This window comes from Nyctibius grandis, chromosome 5, assembly GCF_013368605.1.
Source record: "Nyctibius grandis isolate bNycGra1 chromosome 5, bNycGra1.pri, whole genome shotgun sequence".
Classification (NCBI taxonomy): Eukaryota; Metazoa; Chordata; class Aves; order Nyctibiiformes; family Nyctibiidae; genus Nyctibius; species Nyctibius grandis.
The window spans coordinates 70,995,931-71,015,605 of record NC_090662.1 but is presented as its reverse complement, the minus strand read 5'-3'; the positions used below and the strand labels follow the sequence as shown (position 1 = coordinate 71,015,605).

Below are 19,675 nucleotides of genomic sequence, written 5' to 3'. Positions count from 1 at the left end.
AGAAAAGAAGTCACAGTCATGAAATACCACTTTTCTCTGAAAAAGGCAGAAGATCTTTCTACAGTAGTTAGATTCTGAGGAGGATGACATTTTAAGTAAAATTAAAACTAATTAGGTTGCATATCAATACTACTCTAATTGCATCCTTCTTATACAACTTCCAGAGGAATTTCTGAGCTGACATTATTTGATGAAAGTTCCTTGGTCTGAGAACTTGCTAACTCCCTTTGTTTCTTCCTCTTTTTCACAACAGCCCAGCTAACTTTTAGGGACCACAGCAGTGTCTGTATTACAGGGTCTGGGTAAACCAACAGCATTTTAGTAAGTGAAATGTACTCCTAATTACTACCTAGCTACTATCTATCTAGTAAATCTTACTTCTCTACAAAATCCAAAGCAAAGTGACAATATTCAGGCAAGCTATTGAAAAGTAAAGTAGGATCTTGGGATCTTTTTAATCCTCCCCCTTTTAATAACAAACTATTTTAGCTTTTTAACCCCCAGTAAGAATTTTCAGGCTGCTCCTTATGTCAGATCTTGTTTTGTTTCTCGTTCTCTAAAAGTACTTCCTCATCAAATTCATCCCTGTAAAAGCCAAACTCAACTCTGTACAACCCATGTGCCTCAATAAATACTTTCTGCCAGATCTTCAGATGAGAAATGCCATCTTCTGAAGTGCACTATTTGACAATTATACTACAATATCCACTACTGACACTTTCAGAGGCCAACTAGCACAGTCTAGATACTCATACAGTTTATATCAGGTTATGTGTGACTCTATAAAAAATAGGAACATTTCTCCAGTAAGCTTACGGATAAGATGTGCAGAAGTACCTAGGTTCATTAAAAAATTCATCTGGGGGATCATGTGCCCAGTTTTTAAGTAGAAAAATCTATAAAGATCATATTTTTATAAAAGCTGTTTATTGCACATGACTTTTCCCATCCAAATTGATATTCTTATTCAATCACACCCATGAGTGTACTGAAGGGGGTCGATGTGCCCTGCAAAGTACAAGTTTCGGTTTTCCTCTACACAGATGCCAACCTGAACTAGAGCATAGAAGATTTTTAAGATTTGTTTCTGAAGCAGTACAGAGTAATGGGAGTTATCAGGCAGAAGCTGGATCATCTGCTGCTGAATCCGAGGCAAAAATATTTGCATTGCTGCTATGAGAGGATCTCGCTCCTCTGCTTTTTTGTATCTGCAAAGGAAAACAAAAATGTTGGTCCAGGATCTACATGCTGTAGATTCTAATGCCTATTCCCCACCAGCAATTTAATTTTTGTACCCTAAAAAACCCCCATAAATTAATACCCAGCATTTACCCTCCCTTCCTCTAGCCCCCATCTCAACAATTTGTGCAAATTCGCTAACCTATAAATAGAGAAATGAAAAACAACAAAAATTACCTTACATAAATGCAGCTATTGGGAGGAAGAACTAATGTTCTTTATTACTGAATTGTCAGCTCACAGGAGCAGGGACCTGAATTTCTCTGACATTTGTACCAATGCTAAACCCAACTTGGGTGCTGAACAAATAGGAGTGAACAGCCATTGAAAGGGAAAGACGATTCATTTGTTTGGAAAAGATTCTCTGTTTCTCCATTTACATTTCTTTTGTGCAGTTTCTACAAATGTTTCTAGCAACAGATAATCTTTTTTAAAAAATGAGTGAGAGAGCTCACTACACTTCTCCTAATTTAAGCTTTGTGGATTTAGACTATCAGGAGGATGGTACAGGTAACAATACGCAATAGGAGCATATATGACAATGACAATACTGTATTCATGACATAAAAGTAGGCAATAATTTGCATTCATATATCCAGCATTTGGGGAATCTTCAAACAAAAGAAGTTATAAACGTTTAAGATTTTTTTCACAGATGGGTTAAATCAGATCAAAAGCACAAAGCCTCAACAAAAAAATGTCAGTAAATTCATACAGATTATTGCTGGCATCTCTGCTTTCAATCCACTGATGATATAATGATGATGAATAGTTTTCATTTATTTGCAGGAAAAGAAGCATATGACAATTATTAATTCCCATTTTCTATCTGAATTCCTTGTAGAACTGCCAGTGCTCTTAAGAATGTCATTCGCAGTAACCAGCTGAGACTAAAAGTACTGATTCCTCATCTACTGATGGACATCAGCTTACTCATAAGTCTTCACCAGCTGATACAGGCACAGGAGGCTCCCAAGCCAACTCCCGCTGTTCTGAGACTGCAAGTAGTAGCCTATCTTGTCTACCACGGCTGTCCAATGGCCGGGAAAGTCGTGTTTAATGATAGCACGGAGACACATTGTCAGCTGGGCTCTATGGCAGGAGGGAAAAAGAAATACATTATAAGTAAATAAGATCATGGCATGGTGTTTAATATTAAAGGACAGATCCCAAATCTTGGTTTATTGGCCACATATATATATTGTATATTGTAATATACATATTATATCATAAGCATCATACATATTTTGACAGCACTGAAAGAGTTCTGAGAAGTGGCAGAGGAAAATTTTGCGTTCTGTCGTATAAACTTAGCCTTGGTATTTATGACATGACGGCAGGGGAAGCTACATGCCTTTATTACATTATCACAGTAACGACACAAGCTTCCTTACCTTGTAGCACCACCTTGGCAAGGAGCACCTATCTCTTTCAGTGGAGATACTAATCATCTGCATCAGAGCGCGTTAGGAAAGCTGAACTGGAAATGATGATTCAGTTCATTTTCTTGTCTCAGTACAGGACCATTTATACCCTAGGCACTCCTGGCAGGTGTTTGTCTAATCTATTCATAAAGACCTCCAGTGACAGCAATGTTATAGCAGTCTAAGGCATGCTTTCATTATTTTTTTAGAGTGTTTTCTCTAATCCCAATTTCAATCTGTAGTCAATCACTCCTCTTCCGGATATGACTATTGACAAAATGACATCTTTGGGCACGTAGATGGTGGAGAGGAGGAGGAGAGAAGAGGAAGATTTCCTTCTGTTTTTCAAAGATGAACATCTATCCACTACAGCCTAATCCCATCCTATCAGCCTCACTTTAATCAGTGGTGAACAATCATAGATTGTAGTATGCCTGTGAATCTTAACTATTCTTCCAGCAAAAAGAGAACAGCATTTCTCCACTCTTAACATCTTAAAACCAAGAATACTAATACACATTTAAATACTGGGATTACATACAAAAATTGCAAAAGTAATTGAGAAAGGGCTACTAGAAAAGAGATCTTGGGCAGTATTTGTCTGAATGGTTAATTCTGTATCGCAGATAGCCCTCTATACTATGTGCCCTGAATCAGCCAAATAGACAGGCTGTCACTACATCAAGTGTGGTAAGACACTTTAAACAACACCATAAGAGGATAAATCACATCACAGGGCTCTTAGCCAGGTTACTACGTTTGTGGAAAACAAGTGCATACAAATATGTTAAAATTGATTATTATTACATTTTCAAAACAAGTACTTGCTTCATCTTCCAAGAAACTGATCCTCACATTAACTACATCCGGACTGGTAGCTCTGAAAACTTGAGCTACAGAAATATCTCTGCACAATGCAAGGTACCTCACTAAGTCAGGAGAACGAATTATTCCTTCTACAATGTTATCACGAATCTGCTGACGATCATTTTCGTGAATGTTGAACGGAAATACTGCTTCTCCAGGAGGTGGTTCACGGTCCGGCCAGTACTGTGTCACCATGTTCTTCAGATAAATGGCAGCTAAGTATAAACATTGGGGAAATAATAATTTAATTCTAACACATCTCCACATTACTATGTGCTCAACACGTAGTACAGCTGAAAGTAGAACAAAGAGTTGAAAAGACGACTGAAAACCACTGCATGAGTTCTTAACAATTACAGGCACTAAGTGCAGCTGAGTCAGAAAACCATTTTTTTTTATGATTCCACACAAGATCAGGATCAAGTGCCTGGTCTCAAACAGAACAGGATAGTATTTCAGACAGCTTCTATTGGGGTACATTCTTTATTACAGCAGTCTTCCACACGGACATAATATTCCATTGTTCTAAACAAGCAAACAAAAATCTACTTATCTGCATTTTTACTCATCCCTAAAACAACTACTCAAGCTCAGTAAGTGAAGTTTTGGAAGGCTCATGTAAACAAATCATTGAGCACACAGATGGGACACTCTGCTTGGGGAAATGCCCAGTACGAACCTGGCACGTGGCCTACCTTCTATTCAGACAGAAATGTTTGTTGTGAATTCCCTAAGCTTTATCTCACTATTAGGATTTCCCATAATCCTTTAGAATTGTTCCCTTCTGCCTCACATGAAAAAACATGAAAAATAAAGTTAATCTTCAACTGAAAATAAAGCAGCATTTATGCCTCAGTACTAAAATGCCTGTAGGCATTCTTTAGAAAACATAGGAAATATGATGTAAGACATTAAAGGAATGTTCTTAATAAACTCTTATCCCTGTACTGTTTTGGTTGATTACTAGCTAGGGTTTTAAAGTATAAATAAGATATCCTTAGGTACAATCATTTTTCTTGGTGATGACAAATTACGAAGCATGAAAACATGTAATTTGTAAAATATTTTATAGGAGCAAAAGGAAAAATAGTTCTTTGCCTATGACGTGCCAGAATATTCAGACAAGAAACAGGTCCAGAAAGACCAGCCCAAGACTTTAATTTACTCTGTCCATAGATCTTGTTGTTATAGAGATTCTTGGCTTTTAAAAAATTCCCAGGGAAATCTGTTGACTTACAAATGTGATTTAAATGTGCTTTACATTTTATACGCCTACTCTGTAAAAAATAAAAAAATTAAACAACAAAAACTTATGTTCTACACACTTGTTTTTCTTCCTGAATGATACTGAAATGAGAGATTAATTTATAAAAATGACCTTATGGAGTCTAGATTAAGCATCAAACTTTACTACAGAATGGTTTAACAATGCCATTCAAAGTTGGATTATCTTTGAAAAAATAAACGCCAGCATGACAAACAGCATATGTCAGCATGCCGCAATGCACTCAGGGGATTAATAGGATCTGTACAAAAAAAACCAACAGCGCTTCTATGGGAAATGCTGTTCCATAGGATAAAAACAGAGCAGTATTCATGAGTTTCTTAAAAAAGCTGAATATTTTCCTTATCTGTCAAAAATATTGTATAGGAGTAGTTAAAATAGATTATGAGAATTAGAATCTGATCTTACACAAATGTATACCCTAAAGTTAACTGCATCACCATACCTGAACTCACACACACAGCTGAGCAATCTTTCTAGACATGCTCAGACTATGAATTTATAACTTATCAGTGATGTGACCCTCCTTCATATCTACTTTTGTAAGTGGAAAGCATAGATACTGACCAAGCATATGTGGCTACCCTTGACCTATGGAACTGTGTTTTTTTTTCACTTTTCAAAAACTTTCATTTTTTCAGGAAAAGGGATCCAAATAGAGAAATATGTATTCAAATGAGATTCACTTTTTTTTTTTAAATTCCCACTTGTCTTGGCATCACTACTTCTCCACCACCAGAAGAAAGAATACTTAAGCTTCCCTGGGTGCTCCATTTTGAGAAGAAATCATTCTCTTTTCATATCAGTATCACAGCAATCCAGTAGGGATCACTACAAACACAGGAAAGCCAAAGCAGGACTCTACCCTATACCCATGGGTTTATCTGACCCTCATGTAGCAAAGAAACAGCAAAGATAGATCCCTTTCATCTCCACATTCAGAACAAATGTGAACTTACTTACATTGCAACAGCTCAATATTCTGCTGAAATGCCTAACAGACTGACTTTCTACTGAAAGAAAATGAAACAAGGAATTCATCTCACCTGCTTGACGCACTGGAAATTCAACTTGATCTGATACTATGATTTGCAGTAGACTTGGAGCAAAATTGATGATCTTATAGGACTGAAACACATATAAAACACAGTTAGAAAATCACTACATTTAAAGAAGACTATTACCAAAAGCTGACAAAGAAATGCAAACAAAGGATTTTGCAGTGTTCTTTGACTCTCCTCGTGAAGTATGAAAGGTTTTAGCACTTGGATTTACCCAGATCTGCAGCAATCCAAATAACTACTTGTAAAAGCTGAGCATATAACAGCACATGGATGGAATAAGTAATGTGACAAAGCTCTCTATTAGAGCTTAGTGATAATGAATGTTTAAATAATTCTGAGAATGCATAATGAGAAGCACTACAGAACTGTCTTTGAATTATTTAACTTAGCCTCATAAGTCAAACGGATATTGACATGATTCATCAATACACACCATTTATTTGCAAAATAGATTGTGGTATAATAGCAATACTGAATTTTGAAGATATTAAGAAAACCATTTAAAATTATTTTCAAGAGTAAACAGCATCTGCATTAGCTGTATATTATACAGCTATCTTTTAACGAACTAGATGTATAGAACATCTTAACAGAAAAATAAAAACTGGGGAAACGCAGTGGAATAACCTTTTTTAATTAAAATCAAGCGTAGACAGATAACATTTCAAAATCCACAGCCTTCCTGGGAACTTTTCAAACACTACATCAGCCACGCAGCTGAAGAATTTCAAAGCGAAAACAATGCTCACTGAACTTCTGAGCAAAGCACGCCAGATTTAAAAGATGTGAAAATCTGATAGCATTATACTGCTGTCATTCAACAGGGGTCCTCCAACGTGAAGAATCGTTGACTCGGCATGGTGCAGTTACTGATAAGCCTCGGCAACATCAGTAGTTACTAGTAGGTCAGACCTTTCATCACTTAGATTCATGTGCTTTATGTTCAAAGACAGATGCTTCTTGGGGCTAGATAGCAGAAGCTTTCTTTATTTCACCTTTTATAGTACTTCTTTCCAACTAGATTATGCCTGGCAGTTCTGTGGTTGTTTCCAGAGCTGTGCTTTAAGTACAAGTACACTACATCCTCTTGTAAACTTTGCCTCACTCAAAAGCTGCAAAATAAGAGGTATGTTCTGCTCTTCATGTACCCATTTCCTTGATCTAACAGTTCCATAATAAGGTAAAATCACATTGCTTTCATGATGCCTAAGTGTAACAGCTGCACCACAACACTATCATTCAATAATTTTATCAAATCACTTAACTTTCTGGCCCTCATTTTACTCATAATGATAGGGTAATTCCAACCTACTCTGGGCTCAGAGACTCATTTGATGTTTATAGAGTAATCTGAAATCTCAGATAAAAGCAGTAAAGGCAAATCAAAAGCATACTCTCCTGCAATTTCCTTCTCTATAAACTTTAATTATCCATAAGAAATGCTCCAAATAAAGTAAAAGCTGTAACAGATAGCACAGGAACTCCATTTATCTATGGACATGCTGAAATAAAAGCTTTCAACGTCAACTGGTTGAAGCATACTGGATTCCAAAGATCACCTTTTAATTGACTATGCTGGAGTCCAAAGCTTGCCCTTCAGTCGCTACCAGCCAGAATCTGCACAACGCTGGTGGGTTCTGACAGGGGCTGCAGTAGGTTGCAGCATCCTCCAGCACTCAAAACCCAGCTCCCAGGGAGATAAGGAAAGCACGAGGAATCCCAGCAGCACAGAAAACCAGAAATGTGCCTGAACTCTAGTAGTCCTTTTTCTTCTAAACAGTGCCAATATGCTGTTCTCAGACCCAATCTACGCACAGCTTTTACTACTACAAACACATTGATTAATAATGCAACCTTCTGGGGGGTTGTTTTGTTGTTGTGGTTGTTTTCCTGCAGTAATCCTACCAGCATCACATTTAGGATGGACACAGTGGTAGCAGTATAAACTATTTCCCTTTCTCCATGCAAAAGGCTTTTACTGAACCTACATTAAAGTCACCGCTACTCCAGGAAGCTTTATTGGTACCACTTGTGCTGGCGTACAACTGCTGTCCCTGAAGTTTTGCCAGGATATAGACAAATATGGTTATTTGGTCTGCGCAGCAAATCCTCTCAGCAAGCGCCTGGAGTGACAGAAGACATGTTACGCAGAAGGTACGCACAGTGTCTCAGAAGGGGCCCCATCGCTACCAGCACACTGCTATGAGGGTTTCTTTACACTTTACATACCAACACCGCTAAAGGGATCACGGGGACACAGTATCAAGCTCCCACTAAATCCTTCTACTCTGTACTGCTGTCATTACCATAACTCACATTTTTACATAGCTTCGTTTTCTACTCATTATCAGAAACACGAACGCTGTAGAGATCAACAGAGATTGTGTGCCCATTTTAGAAACAAGACACCCAATTCTGTTGTATTTGTGAAGCCCAAATACCACCCTGCTCACTTGTGCAGCAACAAACCCGGTCAGGAAAACTACATGCCGCTTGCAATTTTTGGAACAGAGGACTTTTTAAAAAAAAGCTGCATGCAGCAACATTTTTACTATACCAGCACATTCTCGTTGGTTTAGCTGTCACGCTAATTGTGATCCTGGGATGTATCCTTTCCCTGCCTTGCCCGGGAAACCATACAACAGGCTCCTGGACACCAGCAAGTACAGCTGTACGTATCACGTGAGCAGGTGCAAAGCAATTGTCAGGTGTGCACTGTGTAAATGGAAAGAGACAAGGAAGAGACCTCGGAGCTGGATGAATTCAGCAAGACAGTTACTTCTATCGTTACAGCTCCACCTGAACTTTCACAAAGGGAGAGGAGGAATATCGTCAGTCCCACGGAAGGAACAGAAAGCTATCTGCTGATTTTGAAGAGCTGTGCCCAGGAGCCGCAGGAAGGCACCAGATGGCTGAAAAAGACCTTCAGGGCAACTCCCGTAACACAGCACGCTGCTTTGTGCAGTTTGCGAATAATCACATTGCCCTGAATTCACATTGCTGTGATTTGGTAAAACTTTCTATGAAGGTGCTGATTGAACAGGGGCATATGTTTATTTTGAAGGAGAAAGTAAAAGTTTTTGCAAAATAAATTTTCGCTGAGTACTTACAAAGAACGATTATTTTAAAGCTGTGTAAAACACATACTGACTGCTCTGGCATGAATCACAGATCAGAGCATTTATGCTAAAATTTGCCAGCGCTATGCTAAAAAAAAGATCTCGTTTCATTTCCAATGGGATTAAGAGGATGTGATACAGCAACGTGCAAGGCTAGCAGCTAAACTGGGAGAGGCATACAGCACTGGTAAGATACAACTGGGTAAATATACAGCAATGGAGAAGAGATGCATTTGTCCCCACGCATCTTGTTCCATCTGCAACCACTGTCTCAGGATCTGTGCACTGCAGCTGTACTGCTTTCTGCACTCTGTCCTTTCACCTTTGGCCCAACACGTATTCTCCCCCGCCTCAGTATCACAGCTCCAGTCTTCAAAAGATCAGAGAATACATCATTTTTTGCCTATTTCCTCTTCCATTTGATTAGGTATGGAACAGATGACACCCAATAAAGCCTCAGATGGGCCACTGAAAAACAGCAAGATGAACACCGTCACTTGTAAGGGACTAGAATGCAAGGAGAGATAAGCAGGAAAAAATATACAAAAATTTCCACAAATGGATCCTACTGAAGCAAATACTTTTCACACCTAACATTCAGATTTGGGTCCCAGGTCATCATGCATTATATACCACTAAACTCATATCAGAAAGCATGACTCTTGTGTCTTGCTTGCTGTCACATCTAAAGCCCACAGCCAGCAACTTCTCCATAATCACATCTCAGTAACCTTCCCATTGCACTGATTGATGGCAGAGTGCCGAACGGCACTGGAAGGTGCTTCTTCCCTGCTGAACAACAACATGACAATCTAGGACAATGGATATGGAAAACTGGAGCCTTCCCTCAGGTTCTGCAAGCAAAGCCAAGACCATTCTTCACCAGCAGGAAACATCTCTTTCTCTGTACCTCTGACTCCAAGTATGGCACGTAAAAATTGCTGAAGAATCAAGGCACTACATCTTTGCTTGCAAAGACAAATAGACAGATGAAATTTGTACCTTGAATACATATGCAATTAACTGTTTAGAAAGATTATTTTAAGGCTTATGTACATTTGATCTGAATGCCCATCTAAGTTTTATTTTCTGTTTGCTGTGCACTGAAAATGTGTTACTTAGAAATTACATCAGTATTTGTCACACTCAGGAATATTTTTGCAGTTGTTAATAGTATTTTCTCTCGTTTTTTACACTGTCATTCACAGACAGTTGTTAAAACAAACCAGAACTTCAAAAGACACTTTCTTCTTTCCCTGTCCACGTGCAAAGGTATTGTTTGGGGAGGGGAAAACATACCGTGTTTTCATACACAGTGAAAATAAGCATGTGGAAGAACCTACCTGAGCTTCTTTCCTCTGTGGGTTCTGCTGCCAAATTCATCCAGTCTCAAACAAACTCCACTTTCCACAGAACTTCTAATCATACAAGTCAACTTCCTCATCAAACTGGTCTTCAATACAAATACCTAAGATTTCTTCCTCTACGTAACATGAGGTGCTCATTGTCACTTTCAGAGTGGCCTTAAGATCCCTACCTACTATGGCAGCCAGCTCAGCAAAGATGTGGAAGATACGGAAGGAACCCCAGCTTCATTCCGGACTCTTCTGCTTTTGGGCAATCTTCTCACCCTTCTTTCTCTTCTTCCAGCACTGCTACTCAGTTCCCACCAAAGCCAAATTCCGCAGCTCCTTCTCAATATCTGAACAAACAGCTGTATTTCTGCAATTGTGTTCTTATTTTCCCCTTTGTTACAGGCCAAAGAAATGTACTACAGCAGGCTGAGCCAATGAAGACTAACGCATAAAAATTGTATGGTAATCCTATCTGAACTGGAACCAAAATCATTCGACTTTGTATGTTCACATAATCAGAAAGTACATTCCACAACACTCCAAGAACTGGCACACGAAAGCAGCATTTAGCCATAAAAAAAAAAAAATTAAAACCAGCAAAAGCCCCTGAAGTCCATGAGACAGACCTAACAAGAGTAACAGCCTAGAACAGAGATCAAAGAAAGGTGCACAGAAATTGAGTATCTTTCTTGGTATGATAATTGACTGTTCTAGTAAGTACAGTGTGATTGATAAATATGATTATAAAGTGCACCCCGATTATGATGTGACAGAGCTGAAGGAAAAAACGGGACGGGGAACTGAAAGAAAAAGAGGGTGTTGGAAAGATGAGTACACTTAGAAAATCAACAGGCTAAAAGGGAAATGATAGCAGTTACATGATAGAGATTACTGACCTGGCAGGAAATTACTGCTCTAGTTTATCAAGAATCACATTTCAGACAAATCCTACACTTACATTTGTGTTCAGGTCACTGAGAGAAGTGAAGTTTGTTGATGACTCAGAAGTAGTGTGCCTCATCCAAGGAGAAAGCTCAGAGAAATCCTACAAAGAACTGAATGATCTTTAGAATCGCACCAACAAAAACGGAGTGGGGTAACAGGACAAAGTACATGGTCATGCACTCAAGGATAACAGGAATTTCTCCTAAAAGCTTGAGGTTTCTCTGTGAGGAACACTCACAGGATAAAAGGACCTCAGTATACTAAGTGATAAGAAATATGTAGACATTGGACACGAAGAAGATAACTGTAGTTTTAGGACGTATCAAATAAGGTATTAGTGGCATTGAGTGTGAGACTTCCTGCAATGCTGCAAACACAAATGACCAGATTGCACAAGAAAGATGAATTCAAAGCGAAACAAGTGCGGAGAAGAGCTGTGCTCTCCTATTATTAGATTTCATAAATTCAGTTTTATGATAAGGCAAAGGAAATACAGCCTGTTGAGGCTAGGAAAACAGGCTGGTAGGGATCAGCCTTTGACAAATATGTCAGAGAGGGTACCAAGAAACCTACTCTAGTTAAGAAGTACGATTGGTACAAATGGATATAAATGGGCCATAAATTAATTTTGGCTTGAAACCAACACTTCTTTCTAGCTGCGGGAGGAAGACAATTCACAAACACCCTTCCAATAGATATAATAAGGGCAAAAAAAAGGAAACTTGATTCCTTTTCTGAATGCAGTTAGATGATAATGAAGAAGGCAGAGAGCAACTTCCTTGATTTAGCTCCATCTTTACACAGGTGCAGGAACATACAGAACAGAAAGGGCATTTTCAAACATGCTGGGACTTTTCACAGGTAGGTAAGCTTTCATTCATTTTAACTCCATTCTCCACACTCTATACTGTAAACAAATTATGGAGTCAGGATCACTATGACATTGTTCTGAAGGACTCTCTATAGTGGCACAAGCAATGAGGTGCCTACAGAGAGGTGCTATACTGGTGGACTAGTAGGATTTATACCCTCTGGGAAGCTCCTGTCACTACCTGGATTCAAACTTGAAAGCAAACATACCCTGCAGACGGGCTAACACAAGAGAAGTTTTACCTCAATACCCATTAGCGTGTATCAGGAGCAGCATTACTTTTAACTATTGCACAGAATAAAGGTGACCCCTGTTCTGTTCGGTCAAGTGTTATATTACCACTTCAAGTACTTATTGTTGGAGGGTCTTCTGTTTGGTTGGCGAATTGGTTCCTTTGCTAGAACAAGATAAATGCTAGAACAGCATCTGGATTCCAGTACTTGCAGGAACACAGTGACATGTCAATGCAATCATTAGATACACGTGAGTCTGACAGGTCACTTTGAAGCCTTGCTTCAGAAGCACTGAAACGCTTCAAGATGTCAAGGCCCACATTAGGCGACATTCCTCAGGCGCACTTTTGTTCCACTTGTCCAAAGAGTCACGTCAAACCCAGCACTACATCAGTACATTATGTCAGCCAGATACATCACGCTTCATTTAGTAACAGGAAGCCTACACAACAATAGGTATGTCTTAATTTCAAGATTCATTCAATAGTTCGAAAAGAGAACGTGTGACCTATTTTAAATACAAATCTGTGTCTCAACCTGTTCTCAATAAATATACTTGTACTCTTGAATCTAAAAGCTGTGTCTTTCATGACACTTACATTATCCATCACTTGAACTTAAAACATTTTACAGATCTCAATCTTAAAACACTTTCAAAACTTTTCCTGACCTTCACAGTACTTATTGGTGATGTTAAAACGACAGCATTAGGAGCAGGACCCAGGAATGCAAACAGCTGCCACTTTGTTCTGAGCCTGCCAAACGTGCAGCAGTTTATTATTGTAGTTTTGACTCCTGTGCAACAGGCTGCTGACAAATATTTATCATTTCCCTCTCAGTCTTTACCAGTAGGGATAAAAATAGGTACTGATGAATTTTTAAAGTAACTATGTCAAATAAAAAGTTTTTCATTTTTATCTAACTATCCCCAAGAACATTCTCAATGTCCAGCAAGTAATCCACTGAATTACTAAAAGAACTGGCCAACTGCTAAAGCAAGGATTAGCTATATCCAACTCAGAAGGAGTTTTAAGTTGCCTAAATAGAAAACTAAGCTGGAGGAGTAATCCTGAAGTAGCAGTAATTCCTGACAGCCAATTCTCATTGACCATTTTGTTAACACACCAACGCAGTTGAAAAATCCACTTCCAATAAATTGATCAAATATTCCATCGAAGTATAGCAGTTAAAGCTCTATTAATGCAGTGCAAGGGAACTTTCTCTTTTTTCAAATGTCCAAATCGAGATTGTGGTCGCAGTTTTGATTCAGTGCATACTGCCGTGACATTAACTGTGGGATGCTGTGACAAATACTACCCATGAAAATCTAATGTGCCTTTCTCAAAGTTTCACTCGGCACAGAATCATAGAATCGGTTTGGTTGGAAAGGACCTTTAAGATCCATCAAGTCCAACCATTAACCCAGCACTGCCAAGTCCACTACTAAACCATGTCCCTAAGCACCACATCTACTTGTCTTTTAAATACCTCCAGGGATGGTGACTCAACCCCTTCCCTGGGCAGCCTGTTCCGATGCTTCATAACTCTTTCAATGAAGAAATTTTTCCTGATATCCAGTCTAAACCTCCCCTGGCACAACTTGAGGCCGTTTCCTCTCATCCTATCATTTGTTGCTTGGGAGAAGAGACCAACACCTGCCTCGCTACAACCTCCTTTCAAGTAGTTGTAGAGAGCGATAAGGTCTCCCCTCAGCCTCCTTTTCTCCAGACTAAACAACCCCAAGTCCCTCAGCTGCTCTTCGTAGGACTTGTGCTCTAGACCCTTCACCACCTTCATTGCCCTTCTTTGGACTTGCTCCAGCACCTCAATGTCTTTCTTGTAGTGAGAGGCCCAAAACTGGACACAGTATTCATGTTCTGCAGACAGGACAAAATCAACCCCTAAGAGTCACTGCTATCTACCACCTGTAAGAGCAAGAGAGACGTGAGCAGAGCGGAGCTCAGTGTCATGCCTCCCAGCACCGACCACCGCACGTTAGGGCTGAGGCCACGCCGAGAACTGGATTGCCGCCCTTCCCTTCCGTACGCCCTGCTCGCAGGGTCACAAAACTACGGACAACCCCGAGCGAGGGCAGCGATCCCGCCCAGCCGCCGGGCACCCACGGCGCGGACCAGGGGACGCCGGCGGGGCCGTGCTCCTCGCCCACCACCCGGAGGCTCCGAGAGCCGGCAGGTCTGGCAGCGGCAGACCCCGCCCCAGGGGTCCCGGCAGCCGAACCGGGGCGGCCCTGCCTCCCGCTGCCAGGCCGCCCCCTGTCAGCCGTCGGGGAAGGGCCCGCTCCGGCAGGGGATGCCGCCGCCGCCCCCGGCCCGGCCCCGCTTCCCGCTGCAGCCCGCGGCGGGGGAGGGCAGCGGCGTGGGGACCCCCCCTCGCCCCACAGCCTCTCGCTGCGGAGCGGGCGGTCCCGGCGCGCAGGAGGGGGCTCACCTCGACCCCCCACTCCCGCCCCTGCCGGCGGGGCCAGGCGACCCCGTGCTGCGCGGTGGCCGCGGTGAGGCGCGGCGGGACGGGGGCGGGGCAGGCGGGCGGCGGGTCTCGGCCGGGGCCGTCCGCTCCCCCCTCACCTGATTGAGCTCGTTCTCGGCGGCGATGCGGAGCTTGGGGTCTATGGTGCCCTTCAGAGCCTGGATGATCCTGTTGGGATCCATCTTCCCCTCCCCTCGCCCGCAGGCAGCGCTTCCTCGGCGGCAGGAGGAGGACGAGGAGCCGCCGCCGCCGCCGCTAGCGCCGCCGCCCCCCCCGTGCCACAATCACAGGCTCGTGTCCCCCACCCCCCCCGGTCCCTCTCCAGAGCCATTCACCGGTTTGCGACAGCTGGGTATCGGGAAAGGGGCACTGCTTTACGGCCGCAGCACCTCCTTCTGACTTCGTACAGAGGTCGGTGAGAGGTGGGCGCCATCTTGTTGTACGGATAAAAGTCAGCCTGGATGGCTCGCAGCGGGCGGGGTCGGGCAGCGGTTTCCAGGCCGTAGCTGTGTGGGGGCGGCCATGTCGCGGTACGGAACGCAGCCGGTGGATCCCGCCGCGCCCCTCTGCCTGAGGGAGAGAGCGGCCGGGGTCGGGGAGGCCGCTCTCCTCACTGTGTGTGTGCGGCTGCCGGCTCCTCCACTGCAGCCTCTGCTTCCAGGGACGCCTGCCCCGTGCTCCGTCCCCGGAGACACCAACAGGAGGCTCGGCTGATAGCAAACCGCCGCTGTCACGGCGGCGGAGGGGAAGCCGCGCCCTGCGGCACAGGCCCCCGCAGGGAGCAGGCCCGGGCAGCTGCGGCAGCGAGGGGCCGACTAGGCTGGGGACAGCCAGGCCGGGGACGCTGGGGCCCAGCATTGGTGCAGCTGTGCTGAGGTGTCTCTGCCCGCCGCTGCTTGGTGGCCTCTGTTGGTACCTTACAGCGAGCGGCAGCGCTGGCTGAGGCACACCAGCCCCACAGACACACCGTTGCCCAGCCCACGGGATGCTTCCAGACCCTCTGCACTATCCATCTTTGCCAGCACATACTTTCACTGCATTTAAAAAAAAAAAAAATCCTAGTTTTCCTCCTTAATAGTTTACTCCTTTTTCTAGTAGTTTTCCAGCCTACGTATGAGGCTTGATTGTTTTGTATTTGCTACCATGTGAGTTGTTTGCACAAGAATTAAAGTGAGAACACAAAGACTGAGGGGGGATCTTATCAATACTTATAAATACCTTAGGGGTGGGTGTCAAGAGGATGGGGCCAGACTCTTCTCGGCGGTGCCCAATGACAGGACAAGGGGCAATGGGCACAAGCTGAAACACGGGAAGTTCCATCTCAATATGAGGAAAAACTTCTTTACTTTGAGGGTTACACAGCACTGGAACAGGCTGCCCAGGGAGGGTGTGGAGTCTCCTTCTCTGGAGATATTCAAAACCTGCCTGGACATGACCCTGTGCAACATGCTCTAGGGGAACCTGCTTTGGCAGGCAGTTGGGCTAGATGATCTCCAGAAGTCCCTTCCAACCCCAAGCATTCTGTGATTCTGTGTGGTGAGGTCAATTCCATGGTGGAGAACTGACATTATTCACACAGTTACCCAGGTACCTAAGGTATGTGCAGCTGGACAAGAAACACTTGCAACATGCAGGAACACAGAAATTTGCTGCAAGGAGCTTCCTAAAATGTGCAGTTGGGACACACATCATAATTCCTACTATGCTTCTGAGCATGTTTCTTTGTGACACTTGTCCTCATCACTATGTAAATTAGTAGACCCTGAAAACGGTCTGCTTATCTTAATGGTGTTTCTGTGTGAAAGCAGGTGGAAGGTGCTTACCACTCAGGTTGTCGGGATTATACGAACACCACTTCTAGCTGCAAGCATTTGCCCCACTGTGATTCTCCACCTCTGTCCTCCTATTTTTCCCCCCTTAAATCCTAGAACATGCAGGTGAACCAAAGGAAGATTTAAACATCCGTGCAGGTGTAAGATGACTATCAAAGGTGCAGCTCACAGACCAACAGCATGCCAGAAAAACCTCATGACTAACATGATCATAGTAAGCCAAATCCTTTGGTTACTTCTGCAGGTGATGACATTTACATACCAGAGACATTTACAAACCAGAGACAAGTTTTTAACTGGTAGAAAGAACGGAAGACTATTTGCTGTGTTTTGGAAGAGTCAAATACAGGGGTAATTACAGGATCATCCCATTATATACATGCCTTAAGAATACAATTGGACAATATGTCATTTGTTCATTGTAATTACAGTATAAAACGTCATTTTTCATTACTGCTCCTCAATTAAGAAAACAGCAGCACTTCCCTCAACTTATATATTACCTGACCTATACTGAAGAATATTCTTCCTAACAATGCTGAATGCACGGGAGTGCCACTTATGGTAGGGATACCCTTCTCTAACCAAGGGGACTATATGGTAATACTTGCCACAACATCTTTACTGCCACTGAGCAACTTAAGCTCCTAAATTGTTTACAAGGAAAATGTTAAAGCATCTAATACTATAATGATTTCATACAAAAAAAATTGTCCCTTAATAAATTTGCCTATAATTAAAAAAGAATCTATCTGTAAAAATGAATTTCACCTACCTAGCATTTGGAGATTGTGCACTTTCTTGTGGTTTTCATCACTTTTTGAAGTGGTGCAGAACACCTGATCATCATCACTCAAGAACTGTCTTTCTGTTCTCCAGTAATGCAGCTCTACAGCATCTAGCAAGAAATTGTAGGTACTTTCATTCACCTTTTCTTCTTAGAAGCAGGCAAGAGTATGTTCAGTAATCACAAAATATAAACAAAAAACAATGTGAGTGTAAAAAGTATCTATTGCTAACTATGGGAATTCTTTGTCGTTTTCCCATTTTGGTTAAGATCATAAATAAGACTAGTCCAGTGAAAATTACCTGTTTTAAAGATCTTGGATCACATATGATACTAAAACCAAATTACTTTAAAGGATTTGTAGTGTTATATCTCTACTTCCTTTTCCCAAATTAGCATGTTATGGACAGTTTAAAAGCAGTTCTGTTTTACTCCATTTCTGTGTATTCTTCTGAGGTAGGAGAACTTAAAAGTTACAAAATTTATTCATCGAAGGACTTCAGTCTTGTGGAGCTGGTGATGTAAAACATCAATAAAAAACAAAATATGCTTAAAGGCTATTTTAACATCTTCCTAAAATGTTTTTCATAATTTTATTGCACTTACCACTTGTATTTAAAACAGCACTTTTAACAGACAACATTCACTACAAAAAAAGTGGAAAAGATTTTCCACACCTAAGATTGCTTTTAAGACCCGCTTTTTGTGCACACAGTCATCAATGAGGCAATGCCAGCAAGCCTCAAATCAAGTAACATCCAGTTCAACAATGCTTATTTCCTTTGTAATATGTCAGCAGTGATTTAGTTGTGGAAGTATTGTTGCAAGCATTTTAGTCTATGTATGTGCTGGGTTTGATGTATGCCTGACACTTCTTTCTGTAAAACGTGAACCTCCATAGATACCAGTGGCTATGTTATTCTAAAAATAAATATAGTCATTAATTGAAATATTTTTATTAACTTCAAAAACTTCAGGATCAAAGTAACCACTTATAAGCAAGAACTCGTACGCCTTTTTGTTAGAGCAAAGATTCTGTTAATATTTTGGGCTTCATCTACTTCAAAACAATGGATCTGGAACTGAATTAGTGTTTTGTTTTTTTTTTTTTAAATGTGTTTTGCTACTCTACAAAATACAGAATCTGAGGTAAAATTCTTGACATTTTCTTGTCAGCTCTCTAACATTGCTGGTGAGAGAAGCCCCAATGTGAAAGGGACAAGTGATATACGAAGAAACTAAAAATAAGTAAATGAAATCCAAGTTGCACCAGCATGCAAGTACAGAAAAAAAAAGGATGAGAATAAAAGGGAGGTGAGGAGATAAGGGAAAGCAAAGTTGTTGTTTTTTTTTTTTAAGCTCCAAAACTCTCCAGGTGCACTATAACAACAGTTTTATGAAGTATTTAGAACAAGCAACCATATTTTGAAACTCAGTTGCTGAAACGAAGGATTTTTAAAGCACTCTAAGTTCAACCTCAATGAAAATCAGACCAAGTCCCTGACAGAATTGCTCTCAAGGTAACTAAGTTCAAGAACTTTGGGAGGTGGAGAAAAACTAGAAAAGCCTTACATACTGCAGGTTATTTAGAATTAGTCCTTTGCTTTTTGGTTGTTTTGAAATGCGGGTGGTGTTTTAGCTGAACCCTATGCATAACATACTTTCTGCTGGCATAGAACAATGGCTCCGTTATCATGCCAACCAAGCTCCTTTAGGATAGCATCTGGTTGTAAATTGTAGTTAATAAGAGATACCAATGGAAGAGTATGAGAAAGAAGACAGTGATCCTTTGTGTGATGTGCTACAAGCTAGAAGTAATCCACTGTTTTGAATATAGGGTTTACTTCATTGTTGTAAACTAACGACAAAGTGATTGGATCTGTACAGAGCATAAAGCCTTCATTCCATATCAACCACAGACCCAAACAGTCCAAAAGCTGTATGAACTAGTACTCTCCAGCCAATTTAGTACTTCACAATGTTTTTTTTTTCAAGTACAACACCATTTGGAAATGTTCTGTCAGCACATACAAATTTATAAGCTTCTTCATTCATAATAGAATTGTTTATAGTTGTGAGACAAGACACAAAATTGAGTTGCTCAGAGACTTGTGAACAAGTGCATGACTAGAGTTAACTCATTTTTATCTGGTTATGGTACAGTACA

The 19,675-nt window shown here is 41.4% G+C and overlaps 1 protein-coding gene across 1 annotated transcript in view; it reads right to left on the bottom strand.

Moving 5' to 3' along the window:
* Positions 1–15,102, bottom strand: part of IPO8 (importin 8) — a 51,259-nt gene extending 36,157 nt beyond the window's left edge. The window contains exons 1-5 of the mRNA XM_068400869.1: positions 14,988–15,102; positions 5,862–5,943; positions 3,589–3,745; positions 2,173–2,331; positions 1,052–1,208 (exon numbers count right to left, since the gene is read on the bottom strand). Coding sequence (XP_068256970.1) covers positions 1,052–1,208; positions 2,173–2,331; positions 3,589–3,745; positions 5,862–5,943; positions 14,988–15,071 — 639 coding nt within the window. The 5' untranslated portion in view covers positions 15,072–15,102. The remainder of the gene's footprint in view (positions 1–1,051; positions 1,209–2,172; positions 2,332–3,588; positions 3,746–5,861; positions 5,944–14,987) is intronic.
* Between the last annotated feature and the right edge of the window lie 4,573 nt (positions 15,103–19,675).